Source organism: Dipodomys ordii, unplaced genomic scaffold, assembly GCF_000151885.1.
Source record: "Dipodomys ordii isolate 6190 unplaced genomic scaffold, Dord_2.0 Scaffold46, whole genome shotgun sequence".
In the NCBI taxonomy this organism is placed as follows: Eukaryota; Metazoa; Chordata; class Mammalia; order Rodentia; family Heteromyidae; genus Dipodomys; species Dipodomys ordii.
This window is the reverse complement of record NW_012267262.1, coordinates 2,145,746-2,168,676: the sequence shown is the minus strand read 5'-3', so window position 1 is coordinate 2,168,676 and position 22,931 is coordinate 2,145,746. Positions and strand designations below refer to the sequence as shown.

Below are 22,931 nucleotides of genomic sequence, written 5' to 3'. Positions count from 1 at the left end.
TCATCCTTTATCAACTATCTTTGTCTAAGTACAGATTTTATCTGATGTCCAGGAATAAGAGCCAATCATGGTGGATGGAAAGAGGATCTCAGAACGAGTTTTAAATGACTACATGAATAAGCCATGAATTTCTTGATAAGCTAGGACGCTTTTTATTTCTTTGTATCCTCCTCAGAGAGATAGTATGCCAATAAATTAACTTGTAGGGCTAATGGAAGATTAAAAGTTACCAAATAAAGGAAAGAAAATCCATTTTATGGTGAATGGGAAAGATGACTTTTTTGAATCTCAAGTACTGGTGGGTTTTGTTCTTTGTCAAGTGAGTTTAGAATGGAGAAAGGAGGCTTAGAAGAGAGTTAGTTCTGGCCTCGTTCTAGGCTTTGTTGGAAATTATTTAATAGAAAAGTCAGCTAGAGAAAAAACCAAGGCATTGGAGACAATCAGCCTGGCCACCTAACCAAATTAGTCCTTTTGAGGTTCTTGCTTTAGGTAATCTACTACCTGTGCACTGAGAGCTTTTAACTAGACCCAGTAAACAGCTAAAGAAAGGAGAAAAAAAAGTGGAAATCTCAGAAAAGAAACTGTGAACTACTGACTAAAATAGCAGTTGCTTCCCTCATGACAATTCATGCAATTAAATTTGAAAAGGCTCTTTTCCTCAATTTTAACCTTTTAAAAATAATAAAAGTGGGAAATTCCGCCACATTAAAATGCCTTAGAGTAATGGAATTGCTTTGGAAGTCTTTTTGTCGTGGTTTTAGATGTTTTTATGACTTTCTATAGCAGAGAAGCTAGAGAGACATCCCTTAGGAAGCCTGTTTGTCATGCTGTGACATTGTCTTAAGCAGTACATACTGCCAGCAAACTATAGAGGTAGATTGAAAGAATAAGGTTTGGCGCATAAGTCCTGACTCAAAAGTTTTGTTTTCATGTTTATTGTATTGTGCGACTGAAACCTAGTTACTTCCCTTTTCTGATCCTCTTATTTTCAAACCCATACAATGGATCTAACAAAAGTGTCCTTCTGTGTCTCTCCTAAAAATTAGTAAGCCTAGCATATTACCCAGCTTGCAGTGGACATTCAATGGATGTAGGTCTCATCTCCTATACCAATGCAACAGATTCCATTAACTGGATTCCACATTTCTCCAGACAAGTCCAAGGATCAGCAATATAAACATGTGGAAGGAAAATGATAGAAAGAAGCTAACTTCTTCCCCTGAATCAGCTCTTGGTCAAGTTTCAAAACCAGTGTCTATGAACCCTACAGGTGTAATAGAAGCAGGCACTCAAAATGAGCAGGCTTTGGTTCAGATCCCACTGCTGGCACATAAGTAGTAGCAGGATTGCACACAAATATATGTTAAGTTCTTTCATTGACAAAAAAATAATGGCATTAGTTCAAGTGGCAAGCATGGGCAACTCTCAGAAAACATTACCTATCTTCATTTCTACTCATCATCTAATCAGCAGGACTCCAGTGGGCAAGAAAATGAGAGGAGGGAAAAAAAATAAGGCAGCATAAATTTAAAGGCAAGAAAGATTTTTTAAAAGAAAATAAGAATATCATTGTAGCATAAAATGCACAGCTGAGAAAGGAAAAATAAGTCTTTGTGAAATTCACTTTGTGAGGGTGACCTAGATAAGAAGTGGTAGACTGCATCGTGATATATGGATCCAGCTTCCACTGCTCAAAGGTCAGCTAGTAGTGGTTATGGAGGAACTTGTGAACAAAATAAGTTTATTCTGCGCCCTAGGAACGACCTTTCTTCCCTTAATTCTTTCATCCTCCTTTCAAGGGCTCTGCTTCAATTGCTTGGTTTTCCAAGCCCTTACTCATCAGAGCTCAGCTTCTTCACCTTCTTTCCTCTCTATCTAAACCAGTAGTTTTTAAATGCCAGTCAAGGAATCAAAGCATAAATTAAAAACTACAAAAAGAGCCCATTAAAAATATATGAGAAGGCTATGGCGATCAGGCCTCTCAGAGACCTGAGAGGATTATAGTTTGAGGCTGGGCCTAGGCAAACATAAACTAAAGCAAAAAGGTCTAGATGTATGGCTCAAGTGATAGAGGTTCCTCTAGAAAGTGCAATGCCTTGAATTCAAAATCCCAGTATATGCATATGTATATATTACATACAATTGACTATTATTTGGCTATATAAAGAACAAAGTGTTGTCATTTGTAACATCGGGAATTAAAGTGTAAGATACACAATAATTGAGAAAAATCTAAACCCTACTATATTGTTGGTGGGAATGTAAACTTGTCCAACCACTATGGGAATTCCACTCCTGGACATTTATCCAACACTAGAGCTACCAGCACAACTATGTTCACTGCAGCATTGTTTACCATAGCCAAGATTTTGGAATCAACCCAGATACCTCTTAATGAACAAATAGATCAAGAAAATGGCATTCTACTCATCCATCAGAAAGAATAATATTGTACTATTCATAAGGAAGTGGAAAGCCTTGGAAAAAATTACATTAAGCAAAGTAAGCCAGATCCAAAGAAACATAGATTGCATGATTTCTCTGATTTGTAGTAACTAGAAAGTGCCTACAAGTAACCACACTGGATGGTTAAAAATAATACACTGAGATATGATAAATTATACAGGTCTCTAGGCATTCACAAAGAATGAGACCAAAGGAGAGTATTCTTAACAGAGGATCACATAGGCACAATAGCTATATGCATCTGACCATATAAAATAATATTTCTCAAAATTAAGTCTAGGAAATGGAATCAACAGGTTGTTTATTTTCTTTGTTGCTATTTTTGTTTTTATTTCCTTTTGTCTTGTCTGTTCATTTATCTGTCATTGGGAGAGTAAGTAGGCACAGAAAGGGCAGGGCAAAGGGCAAACAAATCCAACAGCGATATTCAACATGGACCCTATGTGATATTCAACACAGACCTTATGTTGAAAATGAACTATACAACTTGTGGGTAGGGACTGGTGAAAAAGACTGGTAGAGAGTGAGGGAAGGGGTAACATTATCCAAAAACAAGTGTACTTTTTATCTGACTTATGTAACTGTGACCCCTTTATACATCATCTTTGCAGTAACAATATTTTTTTAAATCCAGACGCAGCAAGACAAATGTTTCATGTTCTCTTTTGTATAAGCTAAAAATAGTTGCTCTCACAGAAAAAGAAAATGGAACAGTGGTCACGGGAGGCTACAAAGTGGGGGCAGGGGATTGAAAAAGGTTACTTAAATAATGAATAAGTAGGAAGACTTTGTTTTAATGTTCTATAGCAGCATAGGTTAACTACAATCTGCAACTAAGAGTCCAAATGTTCACAATAGGTAGAAATGATAAATTTTGAAAAGATATAATAACTACCCTGATTTGACTGTTACTTACTGCACACATGTATTGAATTGTTACATTATGCCCTGTAAATAAATAAGTGCACTATATGTTGATTATAAAATAAAAAATGTTACATTCTCTGATAGGGAATCTGATCCAGTAGGTCAGAGATAAGTTTGGCAATCTGTGTTGTTTATAAACTCCCAGAAAGTTTTCATGAACAGTCCGATTTGAGGACCACATTTGTAGAATTCTCCTACACAGAAATAAAAATCTGTCTTTACTATAGTTGTCTTTCTGCCTCCCACCCTTCTACCAATGTAAAGTGAAAAGTTCATGTTTTGGTTCCTTGAAGTATGACCTGGTAGCAACTTCTTATGTTTCCCCTCCTCAAGATTTAGGATATGAAATGTCATAACCAACATTGTGGAGGGGCGTGATGTGTAGAAAGAACAATGGGGAATGCCTTCCATCTACTCCTTTGTGGATTGTTTTTGGGGGTGGGAACTTTTTGTTTGTTTTGGTGGTACTAGGGTTTGATCTCAGAGGTTCATGTTCATTAGGCAGGAACTCAGCAACTTAAACCATACTCCCAGACTATTTGGTTTAGTTATTCAGTATATTTTTTTAGGGTTGTTTTTGTTGTTGATGCTGTGTATATTTTCCTGAGCCAATCTCACCAAAATCTTCCTATGTATTTGCTCCCTATCAAGGTCTAGGGCAATGAGTGAACACTACAACTCCTACTACCCCTATTTATTAGTTAAGATCGGGGGTGGGGGGGAGGCGCTAAGTTTTTGTTGTTGTTGTTGTTGTTTTTGGCTGGCCTCAAAACATGATCCTTCTCATCTCCACCTCCCTAGTAGCTATAATTACAGGCATGTGCCAAGATTCCCTCGACCATTCTTTTTTTTTCTTTGCCACTTCTAGGGCCAGACCTCATGACCTGGGCCATGTCTCTGAGCTTTTGTTCTCATGCTAGTGCTCTACCACTTAAGCCCCAACTCCATTTCTGGCTTTTTGGTGGCTAATTGGAGATAAGAGCCACATGAAGTTTCTTGTCTGAGCTGGCTTTGAATCATAATCCTCCAATCTCAGTCTCCTGAATAGCTAGTACTATATGCGTGAGCCACTGGTGACCAACTACTTCAACCATTCTTATAAATGGGGCCAACCTTAAACCTGTAGCTCTTTAATCCTCTTTCCCATTTCCTGATAGACAGTCCCTGGTAGCCATGAAGGACTTATAATAGGAAAGAGACAAGGTCCCAAAACAACTGGAGATTTGCAAAATTCATAGCAACAACCACAAATACAAACTGGACATTGAAGACCTAAGTACTATATATACTTTTTCAATGACCATTCCAATTTATAAAATTCAAAAATCATGTAGACTATGTACTGCTAAATGCATTGGAAGGTGATGTCATCATTTCCTTAAAATAAGAGTGTGGGAACTAAGAAGTCTATGACACACTAAGGTGATATATCTAATGGTATCACAGACTTATTATCTACAATGTTACTATGTGCATAGTGAATAATTGTACATTCATATATTTGTTCCCATTTTACCAATGAAGAAACAGAAATAAAGAAACTCCAAAGAAATTAATCAGCCTAAATTCACACAGCTAACAAGTAGCTGAGGATGGCAGGAGAGAATACTTTACAGAGACCAGAGAATTCAGAGTCGCTGAGAAAGAAATGATAGCAGAGCAGAAATACTCCCTCTTTTTTTTTCTCTTCTCCAAATAGAACAGTGTCAAAAATAGCCTAACTTTTGGAGGCAAGAAACAAAACCATGCTCAGCAAGAAAACAACATCGTCTTAGACTTTTCAGTTTTGGAATTATTAAACTAGAGGTTTGAGGCTTCTTTCTGTCCTATCGTTCTGAAAGACAAAGCGAGTCCTTCCTCTGCAATCCCATTTGGGCAGCACACAGGTGGTATGTCATAAAGGAGAAGAGGCCACTTTTGTTCTAGAAAACTGACTTCATGGTAAAAATGGAGAGTGGGACTAAGGGCTGGCTTTATAACCAGGCTGCTTAGCCAGGCCTGTAGCCTAGAAAAGAGATGGTGGTTTCTATGGAAACTTTGTCCAGACATACACTTCATATCTAGTTCAAGCCACCTTACTTCAGGAGTCTAGAGGAGACCTTAAAAAGATCACCAAAATGGACAAAGACTCTTATCAACATAGCAGACCTTCCCTTGAGCCTGACACTAATTTCTTGACCTTTTAATGGGGATCTCAGAGCTGGAGTGGTAAGCACATGTAAGAATCTTTGTCAGATATGTAGTCTGTCACTGACCGACCTTGGGATACCATTCCTCTTTATGGGTCCTGGAAGAGAGGATGTCCCCAACACATCTGTTCTTTACCCTGGACCCTAGGGAGAAGGCTGATGAAAAAAAAGTCCTATTAACTTTGATGGTACCCTTTTAATGAAACCAACAATGCATGGGTACACACACACACAAAATAAATCTCTATAATTAGACATGGATCACTATCCATAAGGATTGTCGGTGGGTATTAGAGAAATCAAAACATTCCCTTGACCATTGCTGTCCAGCTGTCTAACCACAAATGATCCAAGAAAGACCAATGGCTGCTTCTCTGTGTGTCAGCTGTCAGGAAATATGCCCCCAGTGACAGACTTGGGGGCATCATCTCCTCACCATATCCCATAATGTCCTGTGAACTCAGATGTCACCCATAGCCCTCCATCCCTTCACAGGTGGGCAATCTCTTTCCTGTGCCAAAAGTAGATGATATTAATTCCAAAAGATTCCAAAAAGAGACTGTTCAAGAAGGCTCAGTTTAGATAAAGTACTTAAGCAAAGTGCACTTGATGAAGTAAAATTGAATTAGCTGCTTCAGTAGCACAGGCTTCTTAGATCCATTCTAAGGTGGACTGGCTTATTGGCTTCCAAGTGGAACAAGCTCACCACAATCTATCACAGTTAACTGTAGTCAAAGCTCCACAAAACTTCAGCCAGTACCTAGTCGTACACCAAGGTACACTTCATAGTCCCCAGTCTATAATCAACCTTTTGTACATTTGTAATTATGGGATACAGTCTCATCTTAATGAACTGTTTATTTATCCTATTATGGTTTGTCATTTCTGCACACTTAATGGCCCATTTGGTAGGTGAAATTATAAATGAGGTCTTTGGTTCTGTTTCCTGGCAAGTCTTGAAGAAAGTTCATTTTTCCCCCTTCTCATTGCACACTGTCAATGTGAGAATCACTGAAGATCAAAGACAAAAACATACCTATTGCAGTCCACGTGGAGCAGTAAATGAGAGGCGCTAACTGACAGTGAAACTTTGTGCCATTGTCCGTCCGCCATTCGGTATGGAAGTGCCTCTGTCTTGACCTTCCCATTATGTATATAATGATATCGAATCTCATCTCTTAGGCCGCTGCTCTCCAGTTCAAAATAGCTGTATATAAAGGAAAGAAATTGTTTTTATTTGAATTAAGAGGATCACAGCTATCATCAATCCCCACTCCCTTTCTACTAGGTTTCTCAGAATCTAAAATTAGCTAACCACAACACAAAAGAGCCATGACCTGAAATCAATTGTACTGTAGGAGACCCTTGAGCCTCTGAAATGGAGATCAATTGATCCACTGTGAGGTTAAAAAAAAAAGCCACAAGGTAATTAGCAAAGCCCAGTGCTATGTCTCTTAACCACTTCAAAGTACAGTTCAGAATACTCTAAAAAAAATCCATTCACATGAATTTATTGATGTTTATTTTTAGAATGGCCATTTTCATTATTTCAAGAATTAATGAGAAATAAAAATCAGGGATTGAAATAAATTACAAGTGTGAAGAGATTAGTTAAGACTATTTTTCTTCTTTCCCCTGGACAAAAAGTTGTGACTAGAGAAATCCTAGATGATGACTAGAGAAGAAAATATTGAAACTACTCACATATGAATAGTACTTCAAATATCATAGAATTTTTGTCTTTTCTAAGATGGTCATTGTGTTTTCCAGACCATAGGAATTTGCTAGTGTCACTATTATAGTCTGTGCAGAATATATTTTGAGATACTTCTAGACACCTACCAAGGCTAGTAGTGTCAAGGCTAGTAGTAGGGTGGCAGGTGGATTCTGTCTTCTGTACCTCTCCATAAATGCACCATCACCATTATCATTCATATTGAGCCTGCTCTCTACCAAACATGGCCCTGAATGTCACATAAACTAACTTATTCATCACTCACAAAGGAAAAAAATAAAAACCAATATTATTGTCACTTTTTAAAAATTAAAAGTGCAAATTCTAATTGTGGTGGCTCACACCTGTAATCCCAGCTATACAGGAAGCATAGGGAAGAGGATCATGATTTAAGAGCAGCCTCAAACAAAAACACAAGGATCTATCAAAAGAGTATCTAGAACAAAAATGAACTGGAGATGTGACTCAAGTGATAGAATACATGCTTAGCAAGCATGAGGCCTTGGATTTTAACTTCAGTACTAAAAAACTAAACTAAAATAAAAGTGAATATTACAAATGGAGATTCAAGGATTTACATACCAAGACAGGATTTAAACCTCGATCTAAATTTGATGATCTGAGTACTTTTAAACACTCTATTGAAGCTGAGCGCCAGTGACTCATGCCTGTAATCTTAGCTATTTAGGAGGCTGAGATCTGAGGATCTCGGCTCAGCCAGGCAGGAAAGTCCCATGAGACTTTTAACTCCAATAAACCACCAGAAAACCAGAAGTGGTGCTGTGGCTCAAGTGGTAGAGTGCTAGCTTTGAACTGAAGAGCTCAGTGACAGCACCCACGCCCAGAGTTCAAGCCCCACAACTGACAAAAAAAAAAAAAAACTACCACTTTATTGGCACCAAATATATTGTCGAGTAGCATTGAAAATGACCCTCAACTGGCATTAACCTCCAGCAATGCATTCATACAACAATTAAACACCAACTCTGTCTCAAGAGCACTTGTCTAGGTGACCAGTTTAATTCTTCAATTTGGAATAGATCTTCTCTTCCCCTTTAATCCACTGAGTTAGCTTCACTCTTTTGGTATATAACCTAAAATACAAAATGCATCTTCTATCAGGACTGAAATGAATATATCATGAGTCTCAGTTTCTATTATGCATGACTCCCAAGTCTCATGTTAGAAAACAAATGAATATGTCTTGTTCATCTTTCATAAGGATTCTTCCCAAAAGAGCAATTCTGAGAAAGTAGATAATCAAGACCAGCCCCTGACCCACCTCATTTGCCCTAGTACAAAGAATCAGGCCTAAACCAAAGTGATTATTTATTCCATAGCAGCCAGCTCCTGGGCCCCAAGTACATGCTTATTAGTAATAATTAATATAATACATATTTTATAAAACCTCAAAAGCAAAAAAGTCCTTAATATTTATTTTAACCCCATAGACTCCTCTCCCAAATTACTTAAGCTGATCAAAACTTTGGCAAAGTATCAGAGTATAAAATTAACCTACAAATAAATAAATAAATAAATAAATAAAAATAAACTTAACCCACAAAAACCAGTAGCTTTTATATATGCCAACAATAAGAAGAGGGAGGCTGAAATTTTAAAAAACAGACACTCCATTTGTAATAGCCTCTAAAAAAAATAAAATATCTAGGAATAAACTTAGCCAAAGAGTCTAAGAAATCTTATGAGGAAACCCTAAAAACTTAAAAAAGGAAATTAAAGCAGATGCTCATGGATTGGGAGAATTAACATTGTGAAAAATGGCAATATTGCCCAAAGCTATTTACAAATTCGATGCAATACCTATCAATATCCAACAACATTCTTTAATGAAATAGAAGAAGCAATCCAAAAATTCATATGGAACAATAGAAAACTCTAAATACCAAAACCAATCCTTAGCAGGAAGAACAGTGCTAGGGGAATATCAATACCAAATTTCAACCTCTATTATAAAGCTGTATTTATTTTTAAAAAAAACAGCTTGGTAATGACATAGGAACAGGACTGAGGACCAATGGAATAGGACTGAAGACCCAGACATGATCCCACAGACCTATGGCCACCTAATCTTTGACAAGGGAGCCAAACTTATCAGATGGAAGAAAGATAGCCTCTTTAACAAATGGTGCTGGCAGAACTGGCTATACATATATAGAAAATTGAAGTTAGATCCTTATATATCACCCTGCACCAGAATCAATTCTAAATAGGTAAAAAAACCTGGAAGTACAAGCAGATGCCCTGAAAATATTACAGGAAGGGGTAGGGGATATGCTAGGGCTCCTTGGCACAGGTCAAAAGTTCCTAAATAAAGATCCAAAAACATAACAAATCAAAGAAAAGCTAGATAAATAGGACTGCATTAAACTACAGAGCTTCTGCATGGCAAAGGACATAGCTAATAAGATCAATAGAAAGGCCACAATAGGGAGAGGACTTTCCCTAGCCATACATATGAGACAAGAGTCTCATATCAAAAACACACCTAGAGCTCAAAAATTAAACCCTCCAATGACAAATCCCCAAAGAGACAACCACCCCATTAATCAGTCTAAAGAATTAAAAAGACACTTCTCTGGAGAGGAAATAAGAACGGCCCATAGACAGATGAAGAAATGTTCAACTTCTCTGGCCCTAAAAGAAATGCAAATCAAAACCACATTGAGATTCCACCTCACCCCAGTTAGAATGGCCATCATCAAGAAAACAAGTAATAACAGATGCTGGAGGGGATGTGGCCAAAAGGGAATGCTACTACATTGTTGGTGGGGATGTAAGCTGGTTCAACCACACTGAAAAGCAGTATGGAGGTTCCTCAAAAGACTAAACATAGAACTCCCCAATGATCCAGCAATTCCACTCCTGGGCATTTATCCAAATGATCACAAGCTAGGTCACAATAAAGCTACCAGCACAGCTATATTCACTGAAGCATTATTTACCATAGCTAAGATATGGAACCAACCCAAATGACCCTCAATAGACGAATGAATCAAGAAAATGTGATGTGTATACACAATGGAATCTTATGCTTCTATAAGAAAGAATGACATCATCCCTTTTGTAAGGAAATGGAAAGAGTTGGAAAAAAAATCCTATTAAGTGAAGTAAGCCAGACCCAAAGAAACATAGGTTATGGTTTCCCTCATTTGTAATCATTAGTGTATGCCTCGGATAGTCCTGACAGAGTATCATACTAGATCAATAGCTACGTACATATGACCATGCAAAATGATGCTAATTGAAATGAACTCCAAGACATGCAAACAACAGTATGTTTTTGGTTGTTGGCCTTGTTGTCGCCAATGTACTCTATCTAGCTCTTTATTCTTATTTTATTTCATGTTTCTTTTTCCATTGGTTTATCCCTGGCAAGTACTGCCTTTGATCCTGGTACTCTCTGTCTTGTATATACACTTATCTGATTTGTGGAAGGGAAGGGGAATAACAAAATGCTGAAACAAGGACAAAGGATGACCCATTGCAGCAACAATACTCACAAGACACTATGTCAGAAATGAACTTTACAACTTTGGGGGAGGGAAGAGTTGGGGAGGAAAAGGATAATGGGAGAACAACAAAAGAGTGGGTAACAATGTTCGACAAGAAATGTACTCATGACCTTACTCATGTAACTGTAACCCCTTTGTACAGCATCTTTACAATAAAATTAAAAATATTTTAAGTTAATTCTCCAATTTCTTTTATGAGAATAATTTCTTACATGAGAAGAACCAAAAAATCATAGAATTTGAAAGTTAAGGTGACCTTTGAAATTATCTGGTCATTCGTTAATTCATTCAGGATGTCTCTACTGAACACATGGAGACATAGTGAAGAAAAGAAAAAAGACTTAAAATACAGGTCCTTGAGATGTATTGTGTTAAAAAGTAAAAAGTGACCTAAGAGAAACAAAGAAAAAGAAGGGATCAATTGTCATTGATTGAGCGAATGCCACTTGCCAGAACACGTCAAGTACTTTTGTGAGTCCCAATGACTTAGTTAAAGTGGATGCTACTAATTCTATTTTATAGATGGGTTTATATACAATCAAAGATATTAAATGTGTTACCCAAGATCACACGGCTCTTATAGAAAATCACCATGGTCTGATCTTTGAAATTTTATCAGTGCCTCCATACCCTGAGAAATTTCTCAGTGACTTTTAGGAGAGAACATGACCTTGAAAGGACTGTAATCAATGACAATTAGAAATGCTCACAGAGACTCACTGGGGGAACCATTAAGATGATAGGTAAATACATTGAACCGGACTCAGTCATTATTCCTAGGGTTATGGCCTCATTAAACCAAGTGTTTAATGCATTACAAGTAGATCATTTAAAGATCACTGTACAAATCACTGGAGTAAGTGATTACCTTGTAGTAATCACAAATACATAGCTATGAGAAAAGAAATCTACCCTAATGTTATGGAGTGAATGTTTATATCTTAGGGTAAGGTACTGATGGTATCATGCATATATTCAAACAACTTGGATGAAATTTAAAATGGTATGTTTTTGTAAAAGAAAAAGTGTTGGCTAGCTGATGGAGCATCCCTGGGGATGACAAAAACTCTGGATGGCTAAGTAACATCTGTACAAAATTGTTTCATGAGGACTGAGGAGTAGGCCAAAATTCCAGACAGTGACACTGCGAATAGAGATTCAAGGCTCAGTCCTAACAGTAACTTGGAAGACATAGGCATTGACCTGATAGGGGTTAGTTAGAGCTTGGGGTGGGGGGAACCGTGATTTGTAGCAAAAGTCTTATGAGATAGAGGTAGGATATGAAGTGTCCCCTCAAAAAAATTGTGTGTTTAAAGCTAGGTCCCTGTTGAGTGATTGATTTCTGAGTGCTCTGACCTAATCAACAGATTAATCACTTGATTATTGGATTCACAATATAAGGACACTTAGGGAAATTACACCTAGTGGGAATAAGTAAGTTATTAGAAGCAGGCCTTGGAAAGATAGGCCATCCCCTTCTTCCTGTCTCTACTTCTAAGTCCCACTCAGTTAAGCAGAACCCTCTGTCATATGCCCCCTACACCATACTGCTCACCACAGATCTATAGAAACAGAGCCAGCCAAGTGTGGGCTGAAACTATAAGTCAAAATAAATCCATCTCTTTTTTTAGATTGTTAGTCTCACGTCATTGGTCATGTTGATGGGGGAAAAATGCAAATAACATACAAGGTCTGCAGGACAGCAGCAGCAGGATTCCTGGTCCCACCCAGGACCTGAATCAGAATCTGCATTTCAATCAGACCCCCCCCCCATGGCTCCAGGAGCACATTAAAGTTTAAGAAGGCCTGCAGTAGACTATAGCAGGTGTTGTTTCATTTCTTGGCCAGCTGGTCATGATGGGAACAGAAGTTTGGTGCTACAAGCTTGAGCCATGTGGTGCTGGCAGGAGTGGGGGGGTGGGAATTGGTCATAAGGAAGTGTCTAATGAACAATATAGCTCTGTATAATACAGCTCTAAGTGAGTTGGAGGTCTTCCTGGAAGTCTGGAAAGGAAGCTAATGGAACCTTTTTTTAATGTTTTTTGTGAAAATACTGTACAGAGGGGTTACAGTTATATGAGCAAGGTAATGAGTACATTTCTTATCAAGCAGGAAACTTTTTGATTGATATAACCACTAGCCAGATCTTCTGAGCAATCCTCACCTATAACTTGGACTTCAGACAAGGGTGCTACTCCAACAAACTTCTCTGGCCCCAAGAAAATTCTGTTCATCTTGGCAAGAGCAATGATAGTCCCTCCCATATTTAAATTTCTTTTTCAGAACAAGCATTTTCCTTTATATTCTTGTCTCCCACCTAGACTGTCAACTCCTACAAGAAATGGGTTCTGCTTTATTCCTCTTTCTCCATACTTCCACATGGTCAAATGAGCTTCTCTCCATGTAAGTACAGCATTAAGAAATGAAGGCACCTGTGCCAACATGGTCTGCTACAAAGCATAATTCCACTACCACCTGCTTTGCTCTAGGCTATGGACAACTATGAATGTTTCCTAATGTTCACCCTGACTTTCTCATCAACTAAAATCCAGTCCTTTCATCCAAACTGCTATGAAGACAACTTTCTTACTCTATTTCCACAGCTGAATTTCATTAAGCCAGGCTTTTGGTTAAGTGTTTGGCAGATCCTACTCAAGGTTCTCAACAATTCCCCCAAGTCTGCCCATGGTAAACAGTAATACCAAAAAATGGACCAGAAATTCCAAACTATCTGAATTCCACTGGATACATGGAAATAAAATTTGGAAACAATAACACCAAATATTATAGCTAAAAATCAAGCAAGTCACTATTATTAAAATGGTCATCATTTTCCCCAAACTTTATACCAATATAACCCATTAGGGAGACTGTATATGTTGCATATATTTTGGACTGAAAAAAGGAGATATACCAAAAAAATGTTAAAGTGGTTATATAAGGATGAAAGCTTTGTTTTGCTTCTTTATTCAGTAGCACATAAAAATGGTTAATATTAAGTTAATCCTAGCTTCTACCAAGAACATCATGAGCCAGGATACAATAAAGACACCTGTACAACCATGTTCATTGCCACACTATTCACAATAGTCATGATATGAAAATAGCCCAGATGCCCCACAACAGATGAGTGGATCCAAATAAGTGTGGTACCTGTACACAATGGAATTTTACCCAGCCATCAGAAAGAATAAAAAATGTCATTTACAGGGAAATGGATGGAACTAGAACAAAACCAAGCTAGAGAGACAAATGGTACATGTTCTCTCAGCTAGGTAGAAATTATATCTAAAATACACTGGGATATATTAAATTTGCAGAATTCTAGATAGCACACACAGTGAGGCCAAAGAAGGATATTCATAGAAGAGAAACACAAGTACCTCAGTGATTCATATTTAAAAATAGACATAATGAGGACTGGGAAGGTGGCTCAGTGGGAGAGTGCTTGCCTTGCATGCATGAGGCCCTGGGTTCGATTCCTAAGCACCACATAAGCAGAAAAAGCCAGAAGTGGTGCTGTGGCTCAAGTGGTAGGGCGCTAGCCTTGAGCTGAAGAACTGAGGGACAGCGCCCAGAGTTCAGACCCCACAACGACTATATATTTGAGAGAGAGAGAGAGATGAAATCTAAGATGTGGAAACAAGACACCATTCTTTTTTTCAGTTCTTTTTAGTTTTTGATGACTCTTCCTTCTTTATATTATGTATGATGTATTCAAGTGTCTATCTTCAGAAGGGTTGGGGGAAGGATACAGAACTCCAGCGAAAAAGGGTGAAAAAGGCAGCAGTGAAGCGCACTGGACACTGATGAGAGTAGAGACAGGAGGGAGGGACTGGGAGATAGTGAGGAAACAGAAGGCTCTACATGAAAGGAAATGTACTCATAACCTCACTTGTACAAATTCAATCCCTCTGTATATAACCTCTAAAATAAACCATTTAAAAAAAAAGAAAAGTAAATGAGTAACATTTTTAAAACATAAAGTTAATCTTAAATAACCAGTATTAATTCATTAGCAGAGGCAAGAAGTTTCATAGACAAGTATCCTGTCCCGCTGCATCCTCTACATCAGATTTATACCTCTTGCTCAAGAGTTAGTGCTACATCTACTTACACTCAGTCTCTGACCTCAGTGTGGCCTGAACAAACAACTGCTTTGTGGGAGCCTGATGCGAGGTCAAGGCAAAATGGACTTAGGAAAACGGGCCACGTTTTCAATCCAGTGCTTACCGGTTGCAAGATTGTCAGCATAGAGAGAAAAGTGAACAGGCCTCTTAAGCTACTTATCTGCACTCCAGGCAGCGAAACAAATCATGACACACGTAGAGAAAGCACCTGGGTAGGACAGTTACTTAAATCATTCATAAAAAAAACTCCCCAAGGTGATTTTTAAAAAAATAGCTTCTTAGAATTCCTACAATATTGTAGGACCTTAATAAAAGTTAACTCTATAAATGATAACAGTATATAAAAATAAGAAATTAACATTAATCACTAATAACAGCTGACTGTTATTGAGTACTTATCAATATCAGAACTGCATTTAGGTCTTTATATTTCACAGCACCACCACCACAAATCTATGATATGGATTTATTACTTGCTTTTACAAGTACTTCCATAGCACCAGCTATGAGCTGAATATCATTCTACAAATACTTACTCATTTAATCCATAAAATTTTCCAGCTACTGCCATCCCTATTTCATAAAAGATGGAACTAAAAGCAGACAGGCTGTATCATTTGCCCAAATCCACATGGGTAGAAGAGTAGGACAGGATCCAGACTAGAACAATATGGTTCTAAGGTTCATACTGTATAAATTTTACATACGATGCTGAATGCAGCAACCCAAGACCATTCTTTCTTTCACTACCTCATTTTGCAGATAAGAAATTAAAGATTGGAAGCGTATAAAGCTATGGGTAGTAGAATGGTGCCTCGAATTGTGATTTGTTAGACAATAACGTGGTGCTTCAGAAAGCATCATTCCATGACTTAAGATTGTGTCAGATGTTTCAAACACACATTCTCTAGTTCTGCCAACCATATCATATAATAGTCCTTATCATTAGATTTATATTGTAAGGGTGAACACTGAGATTCAAAATGATAAGTGCCTTGTTTCAGGCCACTCAACTCCTAAGAATCTAATTTAGGTCTGTTTTCTTCTGGGACCCATATTCGTTCCACCCCAATGTGCTCCTCTCTGAGGACAGGCTGGATGTCAGGATCAGAAGGCAAGAGAATGCAGGTGTGCCTGCATGTCCCTGCCATGCTTCCCATGATGTCCCAAGCTGCCAAGTCACCCTCTGTAAACCCACTGGAGCCCACTCCATGTTCATGCCTTCACCCTGGAGAGAAAAACAGTGCAGTTGTTCATGCTGAAGCAATTCTCACTGCCCTAGCCCTTGGCCTGATGCTGGATAAAGAAGAAAAGCCAAAATGTGCCAAGCAAGTATACTGTGTCCTAATCCAGGCCAATAGTCTCAAAGATTATGTGTACTAAAACAGAGTAATGCTCCAATTTTAAGTAAATCATAGTACACAAATGTCTGAGAATCCGATCTTGAAACTTAAATCACTACAGAAAAGGATGTGATTTTTGAAAATGATGAACTTTGAAAATTATGTCTCTGCTACTTGTGCAAAGATCCCTAAGATTCCGTGCAAGGACCTTGGAATCCATGACAGGGATGTAGTAAAACCTTTGTAAGCCAGAGAAGCTTTATCTCCATTTATTATAATAATTGCAGTTCACCAAGAGAATTCATTGAAATACAAGAGAATTATTCTAAAACTGGTTTTAAATAATTGAGCTAAATAACCTCCAAGGTACAGCTCAGTCTAAATTTCTATATTTCATGTTGTGCTTTACAAACTGATAGACCTGAAAATAAGCTAAATGAATGGCTGGACAGTTAGTTTGATGAGATCTTTGACATTTTTGCCAACACTCAGACTACACAGGCTCATTAACAGCTGTGATGGGAGAGGAGACAGATGGCAGGTGAGGCAGATGGAACTTATATTCAGGCCCTGCCCTTTTCCCAGGCTCCATACATATTGTATGACTAGTTGTACCAACAGATCATGGGCAGAGTTAATATGTATACCATCTAGGCCTACGCTCTTAAGAGTGTTCCTTATCCATGCCAGTTGTAGAGGGTCTCCTGGAGGATTCTGAGGTCTTAGTGGTAGAGATACCTCTGGATAGAAGAACCCTGGGCCTGAACAGAAATTGTAGCATGTTTATTCCAGGTATACAGATTTTGGCCTTTAAAATTTTAAACTACAACTTAAGGATGTCTTCTTATTAAATGTCTAGGGTTATTAACCAGAAACAGATCCCAAAGTGAAAACTTTCCCATAGATTTATAACTATTCATTTTGTCTATATTATAAAAAATGGAATTCTAGATCATTGTTACTATAGAGAAGATGTAACACTAATGTTTGTGACCTAATTATTTAATTCATTTATTAGATCCAACAGCTCTTTTGTGGAGTTCATATGATTTACTCTACAGAGAGCATGCCATCTAGAAACAGTCTTGGAAAAAGAAGGAAATTCTGTCATTTTCAATAACATGTAAGGAAAGAGAGAACAGATGCTACTAAAAACAGACAGACACAGAAAGTCAAACACTGTATGCTCATCACATATGCAATAAAAGTTAAGCAAAGCGTACAGTCAGGGACGAGAACGGCAGTGCTCAGGGCTGAGGCTTGAAGACAATAGTGATATGATAGTTAAGAAGTACAAAATCCAAGGCTGGAGAAATATGACTTCATTTAGTTCCATTCTACCACACAGTTAATATTAGAATACTATACATTTCAAAACTGGTAAGAAAGTAAATGTCAATTGTTCCAACTATATAAAAGTATTTAAAGTAATGGGTATGCTCACCAATTTAATTATTCCGCACTATAGTCATAAATCATTACATCGCTTTGTTGCAGACTTCAATTTAAAACTCAAACTAAATTACTGAAAATAATGTCTTACAGCCCCCAAACCTTTATCTCTTTTAAAATACACATTTCAGCAGCTTTTTTAAAAGAAATAAACACTAAAGAACTCTTTGATGTCTTTGTCATTAATCCAGTATATTTCCTGCTTTAAGCCCCACCATGTTAGTCTCAAGCTTCAAGCTTTACATGTTGACCTAAATAATAGTGACTGCCTCAAGGGTTCTTTCATAAATCAGATCTCTTCTCTATATTCCCTCTCCAAGTTGCTTTCCTAGTCTACCAAGCTATTGTCTAAAGAAAATCCTAATTTCCCTGAACAAATTTCTGCACTGAGCAGAAATAGAGCAACATAGAGCTGTAGAGAATACACACTAGAAAATGTAGGACAGACGTAAAGGTGTTTCAGAACTCAGGCAATCTCGGTCCAGTCTTTACCTCTGCCATTTCATATGTGTTTATGGGGATAAAACACATGGCTTCCATACACATTCTTTGGTTTACTCAGCAGAGAATTTAATGTCTATTTTACTAGAACTGTTTTTCAAGATAAAATGACATGACATTGATAAACCACCTTTCAAAGTACCAACTGTAAACTACTGATTATTATTTCCTTTCTTTAACTCTTTCTTACATCCATGGAAATAAGTAACCTCTCAGAGGTACAAGGTTGCTGGATACATTTGCATCCTGCCTTTCCTGAGGAGATGGATTTATCTGTCCTCTTATTTAAACATGACCTAGTAACATTATTTGTGTTGTAAAGTTATATATTAGTCCTATACACAAACTCGTAGCAAACACCTAGCCAGGAAGTTATGGAGACAGCAATTACAAAATCCTTGTCATTGAAAACAAAATATTCACTGTTAAATGATATGTAAAATAAGGTTGTTCACATAAATTCAAAACATTTCTCTTATGGTCTTTAAAAATTCACATAAATTAGCTATGCAGTTCTTGTTAAAGTAAAATCAACTTCTACCTTCCCAGATACTGAGAACGATGAAAAAATAGGAAAAGTTAGGGAAGTTAGGATAAAAATAAAAAAGTTTAATAGAAAAACAACCTAAAATGAAAGTAATCAATAAAATAATTTACAGAAACAAATAGAGAAAGATGGTTGTTCTGTTTATGATCACTAAGGCTTAAAATAAAACCAAATAAAAATAGTTATTAGGTAACAAGAGCTTAGAATTACACAGTTAAATTTTGTATTAAGTCTAACAGGTATCATTCTGAACTTCCTGGAGTTCAAAAACATCTAAATGTTTGTGAACGTTAAGATTTAAGAAACAGTAGCATGGTGCCAGTATTTCATGCCTGTAATCCTAACTACCCAAGGAGCTGATATCTGAAGATCACAGTTCAAGGCCAGCCAAGGCAGAAAAGTCCATTAGACCCTTAGGTCCAATTGACCAGAAAATAGCTTGAAGTGGAAGTGTGGCTCAAGTGTTAGAGTACCAGCATTGAACACACAAAAAAACAAGTGAAAGTGTCAGAACCTGAGTTCAACCTCCACTGTCTGTACCAATAATAATAATAATATAAACAATAGCAGTAGTAGTAGTAACAGTGTTTCATTTAGTTGTAGTTGGTCAATAACAATCATATATATAGCACACTTGCTACACCATTTACTAAAAAGAAGGAATACTGTTCCCAAGTAAGAGCCATAAGCTTCATTTTTATTTGATTGAATTTTTATTTCTATGGCTCACAAATAACTAATTATCTGTATAATTATTCAGTGTCCATTTCCCCTGTCATTCAATATATCATGTGACCAGGGTTATGAGTGTCATCCAAAGTTTTTTTGTTTTGTTCTGTTTTAGTGTAGGATGTGTGTGTGTGTGTGTGTGTGTGTGTGTGTGTGTGTGTGTGTGTGTGTGTTTGTGTGTATCCTGAGGCTTGAACTCAGGGTCTGGGCCCTGTCCAGTGCTCTGTCTAGTGCTCTATTATTTGAGTCACAACTCCACTTTCTGGCTCGTTTGGTGATTAGAGATAAAGCATTATTCACTATAGTTAAGAGATGGAACCAACCCAGAAGCCTCTCAGTAGATGAATGGATCAAGAAAATGTGGTATATATATATAATGGAATTCTATGCCTCCATCAGAAAGAGTGAGATCGCCCCATTTGTTAGGAAATAGAAAGACTTGGAAAAATTATATTAAGTGAAGTAAATCAGGCCCAAAGAAACATAGGTCCTATGGTTTCCCTAGTTTGCAATGACTAGCACATGTCTAGGACAAGCAGGCTATGTACATATGACTATATAAGATGATGTTAAGCGAAATGAACTTCAAGACAGGGGCACAAGTGGTTTTTTCTTTCTCGATATTGTTTTTAATGTACTTAATATGCACTATGTGATTCTTTTGTTTCTTTTGTATGTTCTCCCACTGTATAACCCCTGTTTTCACTGTATTTGATTCCAGTGCCTTGCATCTTGTATATATATTTTTGTAATTTGGGGAGGGGAAAGGAGAGAACAGAAAGCTTAAATGGAGATGCAGGTTGGCCCATTGTGACAATGAGATGTACCGGACACTATATTGAAAACGAAGTTTACAATGTTGGGGGTGGGGGGAGTTGGGGAGATGGGGAGAGAAGGGATGGTAGAGGAAAAACAAAGGAGGAGGTAACAATGCTCAATAGGAAATGTACTCATTACCCTCCTCATGTAACCCCTCTGTACAGTACTATATATATATATATGAATCTCAGGAATGTTCCTGCAGGGGCTGGCTTTGAACCACAATACTCAGATTTCAGTCTCTTGAGAAGCTAGTATTACAGGTGTAGCCTATACTTTTTTTTCATAAACTCTTCTAGAAGAGTTGTATATTTATAGAAAATTTGCAATACAGAATCCTCTATACTAGACACCCAGTTCTCTCTCCTATTGATACCTTACATTATTGGTATGATATATTATCACATTGATAAACTCATATTGATATAGTGTTATTAACTAGAGCCCATAGTTTATTCACACTTCCTTAGTTTTACCTAGTATCTTTTTCTGTTACAAATTGTTATTGAGCACACTATATATTAGCTAGGTTATTATATCCCCTTAGGCTATCTCTGGCTGTACCAGTTCAGATTTGCTGTGTTGGTTTTTTTTTTCCTTTTTTTTTTATTGTGAAAATACCATACAGAGGAGTTACAATTAGATGGGCAAGATAATGAGTACATTTCTTATCAAGCATTGTTGCCTCCTCCTTTGTTTCCCCTTCCCATCCCTCTATCCCTTCCCATTCCCCCTCCCCCCACCCCCTCACCCCCACCAAAGTTGTAAAGTTTGTTTTTCGACATAACGTCTTGTACATCTCATTGTTGCAATGAGTCCACCTGTATCCCTATTTAAACAATTTGTTTTTTCCCTTCCCATCCACAAATTATACCAACATCAAATACAGTGAAAACTGGGTTACACCGTGGGGGAGGGACACACAAAGCAACAAAGAAATCATCATACAAATATGTTAGAAACAATCGCAAGAAAGAAAAACCATTTGAGTCCTTATCTTAGGGCTCATTTCACCTAACATCAACTTATCTGATCTTTTCTGCTTGTCCCAGACATATACTAGTTATTCCAAATAAGGGAAACCATGGGACCTTTTTGGGGGGGGCCTGGTTTACTTCACTTCATATAATTTTTTTCCAAGTCTTTCCATTTCCTAACAAATGGGGCAATGTCATTCTTTCTGATGGAGGCATAGAATTCTATTGTGTATAGATACCACATTTTCTTGCTCCATTCCTCGACTGAGGAGCATCTGCATTGGCAGTTCGGAGGAGTAATGGTTAGGTGTTTTACATCAGTTGGGACTTGTGGAATGTTTGTCATGATTATATGTGTGTTGTGAATTTGGTGGAGGAAGACCATAGAGATAAGCTGAAATTCTCATTTCATTTCATCAAGGATGTGTGCTACCTATACAACATCACTGTAGATACCAATCTTCTATCCACCTACCTGGCTCAAGTTCTGTATGCCAGGCTACTCTACCCTATTCCTCTTTTCCTATATCTATACTCTTTAAAAAGCAATCTTTTTCACCACTATTTTTCATTTTCATTTCACCATTGTTTTTCATCTTCCAAATACTCTGCAGAAAGTATTTGGAATTTTACATTAGAAAATAATTTTTCCACTTGTCTATTTACTGAATCATTTATGTATATCAATGTGAATGCATAGGTTACCATTTTATTCTTTGGGCTATAATTCAATAGAATATTTATTCAATATTTTTAACTAAAATTATTCCAGCTTTATGTTGTGCAAATTTTTCACTTGGCTCTTTTGACAAACTCCAATCATGAACAGTTTTTTTTTAATTTTCATTTTGTTTTGTTCTGAACATTTCCTTACACTCTGGTCTACCTGACTGTCCAGACTTGTCTTAAATCTTTTCTGAACGAGTACTAAAACAAAACACTTTTCCACTGTGTGCCAGTTGCTCATGCCTGTAATCCTAGCTACTCGGGAAACTGAGATCTGAGGATTATAGTAGGAAGCCAACCTGGGCAAGAAAGTCCATGAGATTCTTCTCCCCAATTAATATGAAAACAAAATTTTAAAAGTCAGAAGTGGAGCTGTGGCCTCAAGTGTTAGAGCACCAATCTTGAGCAAAAAAGCTCAGGGACAGTGCCCAGGCTCTGAGTTCAAACTCTAGACAGCACCAAAGAAAATAAAAAACCCACATTTCTCCAAGATAATTTTTTAAACTGGAGGATGATATTACAAACTAAGGTGTGGGTTATAGATGTTCTTCTGTTGATTTTAGGATATTGTTGCTTCAGAAGTGTGTGTACATTGTGTTTGTAAGACTGTGTGTATGTGTAATAATCAGTATATGGACAGAATATAAAATTATTTTATATGTAACCATATATAACACAACTAAAATATGAATTCATACTGATGTTTTAAACTTAAATATATTATTACCACAAAGATTATTATAGTCTCTGTCCTATGCTTACCTGTAACTTCCCATTTAATAATTCACATTCATTATACATGTGTAGTAGCTTTTCAGAACTGTTAACCCATATACATATACCCATGTAAACAACTT

General features: G+C 37.3%; 1 protein-coding gene across 2 annotated transcripts in view; it reads right to left on the bottom strand.

Moving 5' to 3' along the window:
- The window catches only part of Nell1 (neural EGFL like 1), an 822,774-nt gene that overhangs the window by 684,147 nt on the left and 115,696 nt on the right, over nucleotides 1-22,931 (bottom strand). For both annotated transcript variants that reach the window (XM_013019667.1, XM_013019668.1), the window contains exon 3: nucleotides 6,619-6,789. In XM_013019667.1, coding sequence (XP_012875121.1) covers nucleotides 6,619-6,789 — 171 coding nt within the window. The remainder of the gene's footprint in view (nucleotides 1-6,618; nucleotides 6,790-22,931) is intronic.